Here is a 12,411-nt window from a genome sequence, read left to right as displayed (position 1 = left end):
TTACAAGTCACCTTTTTTTTTCAAATGCCTTTTTTTTTTTTTTTTTTTTTAGTTGGATACAATATTTTATGTGGTGCTGAGGATTGAACCCAGGGCCTCATGCATACTAAGCGAGCGCTCTACCACTGAGCCACAACCCCAGCCCCTGTTTTTTTTTTTTTTTTTTTTTTAACTATATAAAACACATTGAAGAGAATGATTTACCCAAAGTCATATATTTTTAAGCAGTCCCTTTGCCTGATACCTTTTGATAAATCCTACTAGAAGATAAAATTCAGCCTTCTAGTGCTTGAGTGTGTTTTGCCTTATTTTCTATATGGTGAGGATAGGCTGGAGGTTAGACAAGAAACAGCAATAAGGGAGGTAGGAGAGAATATGTTTGGGACCAGATAGATACCCCACCTCGCTGGCACATCTGCTTTTTTGAAACTTGTTACTCTTGCCATATTTCTTTCTCTTTTTTTCTAGTGCTGAGGATTGAGCATGGCTTCATGCATGGTAGGCAAGCACTCTACAACTGAGCTACAACACCCGCTATATAATTCTTATATCTCTTTTTTTTTACTCTGTGGATCATTAGTTAGAAGTTGATTCATAGATGGCAGTACTATAGGGTTTTAGGATTCTTGTTTTTCAGTGCTGTATCTTAGAAAAGTACAAAGGTCGCATACTCTATTACAAGTATGATGGCAGTTTTTGCTAATGTAGTTAGTTAGGAGCAGAATGCTGTTTAAAAAAAAAACCTAGAGTACTATTTGTATCATTTATTCATTCTGTTTATCATTTCTTAGACTCCTTTAATAATATTTGATAAGCATGATTTGTGACTCATGGAAGAGAATAGATGTAACAGTTTAAAGGAACTTTTCATGTAGATTAAAGTTTTGTACTTTTCTAAAATATTTCTTGCTGCATTGAGATAAGATTTTGTTTCTTTTTTATTTTAAGAGTTCTTAATGGCACACTCAAGTTGGGATAAGTTGAAGAGTGTTGACTAGAGGATTCTTGACAAAGGGGAGTGGAAACCACAAGAGTGCTATTATAATCCCTCAGCTGTTAATAGCAACCCATATATATATATATATATAATTTTATTTGTGGTGCTGGAGATTGACCCCAGGGCCATTAATATGCTAGGCAAGCACTGTATCACTGAGCTATACCCTCAACCCAACAGCATCCTTCTTGATCCTGTAGGTCCAAAGGGGACAGGGCAAAGAGTGGTTACCAAAATCCAGAAGGAGTGATGTGTCTGGAGAAGGCTGTCTTTAGAGGAGCCCTCATAGAGGGACACAGCCAGCTTCATGTGACCACACAGGGAGGGGATCTGGTTATAAAATCCCAGACTTCCCTGAACTTTGCAATAACTCATCATAACCTGAATCTACTAGACATGGGATCCTATTGGTGTCCTTATGGAGAAGCTTCTTAAAGGAGCAATGAACAAGGCAGGGAGGTTGCTCCTTTTTATTCAGTCTTTTTTTTTTGACTTGGTTGCTGAGTGGTATAACTCAGACCTGGAGGATTTAGACATGCTTTTTTTCCTTTTCATTTTATTCCTTTTCTCTCTAATTTCTATTCACACAAATAATTACTGATCATTCTAAAACAATAAGTAAAACAACCAAAAATCAACCCATTTACTTGAATAAGGGTGGTGTTTATTTTTAAGCCAGATAAAATAGCTTCCTTGTCCTATCTGAAGATTGCTACAGACCAGAGATGGCTTTGTTCAGTGTTTCAAATGAGGGTTGCTCCGGGTTGTGGTGAGAACATGCTATCTTAGGCCATCTCTCGCCTTGCACCCTCTGGCCATGGGCAGTGAAGTTTTTGGCAAACACACCCTTTGGGTCTGGGGCCAAGTAGCTTGGGCACCTGGGCCTAATTCACTGCAGCTTTTTATGCTTTATTCCTAGAGAGTTATGGCTGCCAGGGTAAGTACAAGTAAAGCATCATATAAGTTAATTTCTTTTTTTTACAGTCTGTTCTATATGGTGAGGATAGGCTGGAAGTTAGCCAAGAAACAGCAATAAGGGAGGTAGGAGAGAATGTGTTTGGGACCAGATAGATAACCCACCTCTGTTCAGGTTGGTTTCACATAACTTTATTTTGTGCTTGTATATCAGTTTCAAGAGTCACAGCAGATAAAGAAATTACATCAGTTGCCTAGTACTATACTTTTATTTTAAAATATTTTCTATGGGCTGGGATGTGGCTCAAGCGGTAGCGCGCTTGCCTGGCATGCGTGCGGCCCGGGTTCGATCCTCAGCACCACATACAAAGATGTTGTGTCCGCCGATAACTAAAAAGTAAATATTAAAATTCTTTCTCTCTCTCTCTCCCTCCCTCTCTCACTCTTTAAAAAAATATTTTCTAATATAAATTGTGTTTTATTCTTAGTATGAGAGTCAAAATGTTAAGCTTTTCATGAATTGGGATGTAGGCTAAATATGATAATTGTCCCAGCTTTTTTTGTGAGAATTTGTTCCAACTTGTTAATGATTTCTGAAAATGTGAATACCTCTGAAAAATACATGCCAGTTTTACATATCTTGAATGTGATCCCCTTCAGGATAAACCGTGATGTGTGAATTTTGAATATTGTGCACATTAGGTCTTCAGCACTACTTGAAGTATGAGGAAACTGTTTTTCACTTTTGTCTAAGTTTGTTTTAAAAAAATCTTTCAGGCTCGAGATGATTTTACATTGTCATATATTTCAAATTAAAGATCTGGGGAAAAGAAAAGAAGTTCAAGAGTCTGCAGTCCTCTGAAATATGCTGGTCAAAGGAGTGCTAAATGAGAACTAGATGCTGTCAGCACTTATAAGTTATTGAAAAATAGCTTGAAAGAATTCGGAGATTTCTGTTTCAATGCTGTCAGACTAGAGGAGAAGTTTCTATGAGGGTTTGCTGTTTTGCCAAGTTTAGTCATAATTTTAACAGCTATTGGCTAGCATTATTCATCTGAGATAAAGTTGAAAGTTGCCTAAAGTCAAATGGCTGAGCATACCTTAGGAAGGCCAACAGACTGACCTGAGGGCTGGAGTATCCTCCAGGGAACATATTATATCATCCGGATCTTCAAGATATCTAAAGCTACTTCTGTTTCCCTTCTTTCCTGTTAGCTCTTCATAGAGCTTGAGAATGTATGGATTAGGCCTTTTGAAGAATCCTGTGTTCTATAATCATGTTGTAATATTTCTTTGGCAAAGCAAACCTGAATCCTAAAGATGAAGATTTAAAATATACATGTGTTCTCTTAATTTATGTACCTGCACTAACATTTTAAATAGAAACCTGTTAAGTTGGCATTCCTGATCATGGTTTGAGAGGGGCTAGTCAGCCCCCTGATCTGTATAACTATTGTAGTTCTAATTTTGGTCACATGAATTATGCTTGGCAGGACTCAGAAGGCGTGGACATCAAGCTAGGTGTGTGCGCTAATGGGCTCCTCATTTATAAAGATAGACTGAGAATCAATCGTTTTGCTTGGCCGAAGATCCTAAAAATTTCTTATAAGCGCAGTAACTTCTACATTAAAGTTAGGCCAGCAGAGGTAAGTAATGTCCTTGTCATATCGAATCAGTTATCAGTGTTTCCTTTAATTAAAAAGAGCTAAATAAATTATTTTTCACAAAGTCATGAGGATAAGAAATATTCTTTATTCTTCTATGGTAAAATGGTCAGGGCTTCTTGATAAATCTGTATAAGCATGTTCCTCTAGTTAAATGGATTCAACCATCATGTCTTGCACAGCAAGAAAAAGTAATATATGTCTGGCACATAGTAGGAACTCATTTCTTCTTTTTGAATCAGTTAAGTGGTGGAGTAAATAGAAAGGTGGAAAAATGCATTTTAGTGGACATTAAGAGTAGCGTGTATGTGAGTAGTAGATACTTGCTTGTCATAGAAAATAGTATTGCAATCTATGAAAAATTTATTTTGTCTGTTATTAGATATATATGCCTTTCTGAAGAAGAATTCCTACAGAAACAACTAAATCCACATTTATCAGTAGCTTCTAGTCAGAGCTTAAGGAGATATGCTAATTCATTTTATGGATTTGTTCCAGCTGGAGCAGTTTGAGAGCACCATTGGGTTCAAACTGCCAAACCATCGGGCAGCAAAGAGGCTATGGAAAGTGTGTGTGGAGCATCATACTTTCTACAGGTAACTTAAAGAAGTCACTTTGGAATTGCTATTGGTGCCCTCCATGGATCAGGAAGTGGTAGTGGCTAGTATAGCAGATGCATCAACCCCTGCCTTAGGGTTCTTTGCTTTCCTTGGTGCCACATCTCATCTGTCACATGTAGTCTATTCCCCTGTCCTTTTCTGTTGCCTAAGGCTATGCTGTGATCTGTCTTTGCAGTTGCCCAAAACTTTACCCTTTCCTTCCATAACCACCGTACTACTCCCTGCCTGCTGCTGTTCATTCCGCTATCACTCATCTTAGGTTTGATTTAGATGTTGTCATCAGCTCCCTCACTTCACCTCTTGCCCAAACCAGCCTGCACTCTGTGGTCTGTCCCTTAGGCAATATTTTCAAGAGTGCTATAACCTCTGCCCTCTTTCCATATCCAGTTTCCTAAGCTGGTACTGGATTAGTTCTGTGTACCCATTAATTCCCACCTTACCACTTCTGTACCTGTGCTGTTAAGTGCCATCTTAAGTTGAACAACTAGGGTGATACAAGGAGCTCTTCATTATAACAGAACACATCTCTGTGGATCAATGCTATTACAGATAAATAATTTCTCACATTAGTTGGATTCTCAGTGCTCCTAAACAATCAGTCTTTTCATGCCTTTTGACATCCCCAATATTACTATTCTTCTAGAGTCCCCAGGCTCACTTGCCTTTTCCCTCAGGTACTCCCCATTGTGTTGTGTGCTTAGAGTAGAAATTTAAGTCATGAGCACCTTTTCTTCTGCACTTTCTCTTGTAATTAGGAATTATTTCCCTTCCCCGCATTCATTGTTTTACTCTTTTCCTGTCCCAAGAAAAGGATAGTTATTCCTTTGCTTAAACCCTTATTTCATGCCTCACAAGAGGATCCTGCCAGGTAAATTTTTTACTTTCTAGTGGGTGCCTTTGACTTTGGCCAATGAATATATTTTTGTCTTGCTCTGTTAAGAACCAAAAAGTCCCCAGATGACCATCTTTAGTTTGTATCCTGCCTCCTTTTGTACTTTTCTTCAGCAGCAGATTTTTAACAAGTAGTTTGGTTACCTTCATTTCCTCCATTTTCTGTTACTGTGGTCTGCAGAACTGTGTATGCTAGGCCCTTCATTTTAAAGATTTTTGCTATGGAATTAGGGTCTGATGAGGTTCCACCACTGTCTATCTTTGTAACTGGTTAGTTCCTCAACCTCTTTGTGCTTCAGTTTTATCTTCCACATGAGATGCTAATAATAGTAATATGTACTTATTGGATTGTTTTGAAATTCGAATGAGACTATACATGTGAAACAAACTCGGAACCATTTCAGGTGTATAATAATGTTTATCATTATCACCATTGCCACCACCATCACCATCACCATCGCCCTCATGCCATCATTATTAATTTGGTACCATAGTGTGCTATTTTTAAAAGTGAATTGTCAGTACAAACAACTCCTTCTTGAGGTTAAATTGAATAGATTTGTTTTCAAAACTGTTTTAATATACCCAAGTTAGAGGAGAAATATAAATCATAAAATATCCTTGAATCACCTTGACTCAGTTAAACTGATCATAGATAGCTTTGAAAAATTTGATTTCTCTTGGTAGCCATAACATTTCTCTCTATGAGACCCATGAGCCACTCATATAAAGCCCGGATAAAACTTTGTGTCATATAAGTCTAGGCTGGACAGACAGCAGTCTTCCCTATAATGATAAAAGCAATAATCCTTTTAGAAATGACAAATGCTAACATTCATTCCTTGAGAATTTACAATTGTCAGACACATAATCCATTGCTTTATATTGCAGCAACTCATTTGTTCCTCACCACAGCAGAAGGAAACTGATGCTCAGAGGCAGGTAGCAGCAGGTGCCCAAGCAGAGTTGGGGGCCTGGCTCTCTGACTCCAAGTCACACATTCCTCATTCTGCTCTCTCCTCCCTCTCTCATGGTTCTAGCAGGAGCTTTTGTTAGCCCTGCAAAAACCTCAGAGTCCCTCCATCTTTTTGACTAATGAGTCACCGACTCCATTCTAAAAGTAGACTGATCCATTCCTACAAACTTTTAAGGTAATGGTTAACAGAAGTATTTTTATATTTATAAACCTTCATAATGCTTCTAAAGCTATATGTATCTTAACATAGAAAGGGCAAATCATAATATATCTGCAGAGTGCTTTAAAATAGATCAGTGGATTATGTTTTTAGTTTATCATAAAAGATGCATTTTTTTTAGAAAATTATAAGCTTATGGATTGAAGCTATTAAAAAATAAACTGATCTTTCTATTCATTGAAGGTTAACCAGACTAATAATAGTGAAACAAAGATGTAAAAATAAGGTTGCTACCATTGCTTGAACATTTTATAGAGCCTGTCACTATTCTAAGTGCTATATAGGGATTAATTTTTTTAATCTCTACTACACATTTTATGGGGCAAGTGCTATTATTTTCTCTTAACAGAAGTTAAGAAGGATACCCATGGCTATGTAGGTAGTAACGTGTGGAGATGGAATTCAAACCCCAGGCACTGTGGTTCCTGGTGTTCATATGTGTATATGCTATGCCATGCTACCCATTTACATCTGTAATGAATGTGTCTTCCTGTCTTTTTTTCCCCCAGTGCTTTTGTTGTTGTTCTATATGTATGTGAACAAGAAATAAGCGTGAAGTTCTTGTAGCTGGATATTAAACTGCCTTTTAAACTTGGCATCATAGAACCAGAATAATCTCAAGCATATTGGTGCCACCAGTTTCACCAGAGAGCTTTATGGAAACCTATGCACTAATCGTGATTAACTTTAGTAATTTATATGTGGCTTTTCTTAAAATGGTAGGGTGTTATAAAACTAAATTGGTAATATTCTTTTTGAGCAGTGAAATATGTAAAGGTTGAGTTCCTTTTTGACACATCATTACTTACATCATCTTGCCCAAGGTCTTTAATACTTTGCAAAAGTTTGCAGCTTTATATTCTTGAAAGTGAGTAGTCAATGTCTTTAATAGTTTTGATGTTATTCTTGTGAAGATAGGGTCCCATTACAACACTGATGGACATAATTAAGTATTCTTGAAGTGATAGTATTAAAATATTTTGTTACTTTGCCTACATTTTCTTTCAAAATGTATTTACTTCTGACTTCAGTCATGAAAAAGTTCAGAGAAAGATAACAAATGCTTGTGTTAAATCCTTTTGTTTTGACATTTCTTTCCATATAATTGCATCCTAATTACTCAAGACTTCATTCTTGGAAAGCAATCTGTAAGCTAATGTTTTGTATATGTGGCTACCAGTGCTGGTTAAAAAAGATAGTATTTCATCCCTATTTGAAATAAAAGTTCATCTAATTATGATTTTCCTTCTTTTGTATTATGATACATATTTTTCTTATATTTCTTGTAGATATTGTGTTATGCATATATGTATATATGTGTATATAGTAGACTATCTTCTATAAAGATGTTCTGGTGGATGATTATTCTGGCATTCATTTAAATGTCAATTAACCATATGTCCATTTCCTTAAAAACAATCTCAAGAAATATGGTTCTATAGAATTATTCTCATTAGATAGATATCCTAGTGTTATGGTTTAGATATGAGGTGTCCCCCAAAATCTCACGTGTTAGACAATGCAAGAAAGTCTAGAAGTACAATGATTGGGTTATGAGCCTTAACCTATTCAGAATATTAATCCAATTGAATGGATTAACTGAACTGGGTGGTAACTATAGTCAGATAGGGTGTGGTGGAGGTTGGTCATTGGGAGCATACCTTTGAGGTATATAATTTTATCTCTGTTGAGTGGAGCAGTCTCTCTGCTCCTCAATTTCATGTTCTGAGTTCCTTTTCTCCTCCATACCCTTCCTCCATGGTGTTCTGCCTCATCCCTTATCCAGAATAATGGAGTTGGCCATGTCTAGGCTGAGACTTTTGAAACTGTGCGCACCAAAGAAACTTTTCCTACTGTAATTGTTAATTGTCAGGTCTTTTGGTCACAGTAGTCAGAAAAACCTACTGAAGCACCCAATCTATATAAATAAGAGGTCATCTTTAGAGTTATTTTAAAAAGACTTTAATTAAAATTAATCATTTTGTGTTTTATCGAATTAAAGTAGGACCATTCACTAGTGGTTCTTACAGTGTGTCAGAGGTTATTTGGCTTAACGCCAACTTTCTCCCCAAAATTTCTGATACAAGAAAACTCAGAAACTTTTCTTCAATGGTGTGACTACAACACCAAGAGAACACTGAAGAGCCAGGTGCAGTGGCACCTTCCGTAATCCCAGCTACTGGCTTGGTGGTGGTGTACCTTGAGCTCACACCAACCTGGGTAGCATAGCTGGAGCCTATCTCAAGAGAGGAAAGCTGGAGTGGGGCTCACCTGTCATTTCAGCAGCTAAGGCAAGAGGATCAAAGTTTGAGGCCAGTCTCAGCAACTTAGCAACACTTTGTTTCAAAAAGTAAAAAGTGCTGGGGTTGTGGCTCAGAGGTTAAGCACCCCTGGGTCCCCCCGCCCCCCCAAAAAAAAAGAGAGAGTGAGAGTAAAGAGAGAGAGAGAACACTGCAAGAGATACATAAGCATAATCTTTGCAGTTTTCCAGATGCTTAGTACCCTCATGTAGTAAAAGATGAATGTGAGGTCCTCCTTTGTATTTATTAAGCACCTGGTGCATGTGAAGAAGTTACATAAACTAAAATTAGAAAGTTAGGAAAACACCAATGGGAATTGTCTTAAAATTTTTCTTTTAGTTGTGGATAGACATAATATCTATTTATTTTTATGTGATGCTGAAGATTGAGCCTAGTGCCTCTCACATGCCAGGCAAGGGCTCTACCACTGGGCTACAGCCCAGCCCAGGAAATTCTTTAAAAATGTTTTCTGAGCCTGAGCAGTTTTTTTTTTTTTTTGAGAGAGAGAGAGAAAGAGAGAGAATTTTTTAATATTTGTTTTTTAGTTTTCAGTGGACACAACATCTTTATTTTATTTTTATGTGGTGCTGAGGATCGAACCCAGTCCCCCGCGCATGCCAGGCAAGCGCGTTACCGCTTGAGCCACATCCCCAGCCTCCTGAGCAGTTTCAGATGGTTTTAAAATTAGTTCATTTTATAAAAGAAGATGGCAGGTTAAACCTTCAAAAAGATATATCCTTTTTTTAACATACGTATTCTTAAAATATTTTCATATTTCCAAAAATCAGACATCCTGTTTGTAGTTTTAGAAATTTGTTCTGGAGATTGTCTTTGGGGTTGTCAATGCACATTTCTTATTTGAGGTATTCTTTAAGAATTTCTCTTTTTTGCTCTAGTTGATGACTCAGTATGTATATACTATACTTTATGAATAGACTAAAATAAAGATAAATGTGATGAGGCTAACCTGGTTTTTAAGGAGTGTAAGTATTTCCCAAACAATTGCTGCACTTACAAGCTTGCCAGAGACTCCTTACTCTACCCTTTTTCTTTTCTTTCTTCTTTCTTTTTTTAAATACTTTTTCAGTTGTTAGTGGACTTTATTTATATGTGGTGCTGAGAATTGAACCCAATGCCTCATACATGCTAGGCAAGTGCTTTGTCACTGAGCCACATCCCCACCCCTCTTTTATTAGTAGATCACTGTTTTCTCAGTGGAGAATTCTTAGATCGTATTTAGATGGATTTCTAAGTAGGGAATTCCTGCCATTCAGCCCATCAGGAAACAGTGCATGGCAAATGGTCTCGAATCTCTCATCCTAGTTGTCTGTTACTCACAATCAGCATGCTGGGAGTTTTGACTTCTCTGTGCCTCATGTCTCTGCTATTAGAGAAAAATAACTCAGAGCATGACTAGGGGGTTCTTTTTAGGTCCAAATTTCTACTGTTCTGGCAAGCTATTTTAAGAATATGCACCTTTTTCTAAAGTACAATTTGAGGTACGCTTCTGATTCCTAAATGAATAGATTTAAGCCAAGAAAGTCAGAAATAAATCAATTTCATTCTAACATACTGTTTTTCTGGGTGAATACTGTTTTGCAAATCTTCAGTTGATTTGAGATTGCCTCTCTTATTTATTACATACTGGTTTTCCTTGACTTGGATCTCTTTATTGGACATTAAGCAAGAAGAGATTTCTATAAAATTTGAAGGTCTTCAAACACTTGAAATGATTTTTAAAAAATCTTTTATTAAGAAATCACTTTTCCTTAGAAAATGATAGGAAAAGTTTTGGTAGAGTTCTCCATACTCCTGAATTGTTAGTTAAGATCATATTTAATAAATTGTGTAAGAGCTCTGAGATAATTATTTTGTTAAGACATTTTATTAATTCTTGATCAAACAAGAAAATAAGACAATTTCAGTTGTATTCCAGAAAGATTGACTTATTTACTGAAAACATGCACAACTCTGGGAAGAAAGTTTACTTAATTAAAAACCCAGGGCTTGCATAGTAAAATTGTGCTGGCAGTAAATGATGTTAGTCATCTCTACAGATCCACTGTGTGTTCTGTTCTTCATGGGAAAGAATCACATGATGAAACAGATTCTCGAGTTAAATGTTTTTCCCCAGGAAAAACAGGCATAAATATTAAGAATTACTAATGGTAATGGATTGCTACTTGGCACTTATAGCTAGGAGCAAGAATTCAGACATATGTGTTTATATAAATGATTTAATCTAATACAAATAAATAACCCTTGATATACACTGAGAACAGCTGCTCTTTCACTCTGGTTGAGAAAAATATTTTTCATGAGTACATGAATGTGGCTTTATATCACCATCATAGAGCTACATATATATATAGGAGGGTTTACAAATAATATTTCTTTTTATTATAAGTTAGGTAGCATTGTTTTGAATATACTTAAAATTAGATAATACTAAAATATATAAAATTAGATACTAAAATATATCATTTTAATTAAAAAAAAATCTGTAAATCTAATTTTGCTCCCTGTTTTCCCCGCTCCCCTCAAGGCTTGTGTCTCCAGAGCAGCCACCAAAGGCCAAGTTCCTGACCTTGGGGTCCAAATTCCGCTACAGTGGCCGTACACAAGCGCAGACCCGCCAGGCAAGCATCCTCATAGACAGGCCAGCGCCACACTTTGAGCGCACCTCTAGTAAACGGGTCTCTGGGAGTCTAGATGGAGGTAAATACATTTATGATAATTTTGGATTTCATTCCTCTTTCTCTAATTCATTGTGGTCACAGAATGTTGAACTAGTTAATAAGATCATCAGAAATACCCTAGAGGAATAGCCAATTTTTTCCTCAGTAAACAAAATGCTATTATACTCAGAATAAAATAATTTTGTAGTGTTTTGACGTCATTCTCATTTGTGTTCATTAGATGTTGGATGGACATGTTTTTATTTACTTGATTGTGGTTTGTTTTATGTGGTTTAATTTCTTGAACTTATTAATGATGAAATATAATTCTAAGGTTTTTTTTGTATGTCAGTATATGAAATTTCATTCAAATGAACATAAAACATTTCTAGCACTATCTAATGTTGGGTTACTCTGATGAAGTTTACCAAACTTTCCTGTGTATGTCTTTAAAGGATTAGTTTTAAATATAGTGTTTTAACTAAAAGAAATATAATGTGTTCATATGTTCTTTAAGCTCAGAGGAATTATGTATAGTTGTGTGTTTTTCCATTGGCATTCTAATAAGCTACATATTATAGTTGATTTATGTAAATTATATGTGGAAGTAAGTTGATGTTGCTTTTAAAGATCTCTATCTACCCACCTCCCCTTCTCCAATCTGGGATTTATCCCAGGGCTCTTAACAACCGATCCACATACCATGCACCCCCCTCCATTTTTTTGTTACATATAGAGACAGGGTCTTACTGAGTTTCTTAGGGCACTAAGTTGCTGAGGCTTGCTTTGATCTCTCTATACTCCTGCCTCAGCCTCCCAAGCTGCTGGGATTATAGGCATGTGCCACCATGCCTGGCTATGTATCTGTCTTATTACCTGGTCTTTGTGGAATTAATAGTAATAGTAGATGCCCTATAAAAAAAAGCTAAGGTTATGCCAGGCACAGTGGTGCACGTCTGTAATCCCAGCGGCTCGGGAGGCTGAGATAGGAAGATCTCAAGTTCAAAACCAGCCTCAGCAAAAAGTGAGATTCTAAGCAACTCAGTGAGACCCTGTCTCTAAATAAAATACAAAATAGGACTAGGGATGTGGCTCAGTGGTTGAGTGCCCCTGAGTTCAATCACTGGCACCCCCCCCCCCCCCCCCCCCC

General features: G+C 36.8%; 1 protein-coding gene across 31 annotated transcripts in view; it reads left to right on the top strand.

The window, feature by feature from the left end:
• The window catches only part of Epb41l2 (erythrocyte membrane protein band 4.1 like 2), a 193,626-nt gene that overhangs the window by 130,731 nt on the left and 50,484 nt on the right, over positions 1-12,411 (top strand). For all 31 annotated transcript variants that reach the window (XR_007345684.1, XM_048798299.1, XM_048798295.1 and 28 more), the window contains exons 9-11: positions 3,406-3,558; positions 4,075-4,172; positions 11,129-11,301. Coding sequence is in view for 30 of the 31 variants with exons in the window: in XM_048798299.1 (XP_048654256.1) it covers positions 3,406-3,558; positions 4,075-4,172; positions 11,129-11,301 (424 nt within the window). In the remaining variant the exon portion in view is untranslated. The remainder of the gene's footprint in view (positions 1-3,405; positions 3,559-4,074; positions 4,173-11,128; positions 11,302-12,411) is intronic.

The sequence above is a fragment of the Marmota marmota genome, unplaced genomic scaffold, assembly GCF_001458135.2.
Source record: "Marmota marmota marmota unplaced genomic scaffold, marMar, whole genome shotgun sequence".
Lineage (NCBI taxonomy): Eukaryota > Metazoa > Chordata > Mammalia > Rodentia > Sciuridae > Marmota > Marmota marmota.
This window is presented reverse-complemented; position numbering and strand designations above follow the sequence as displayed.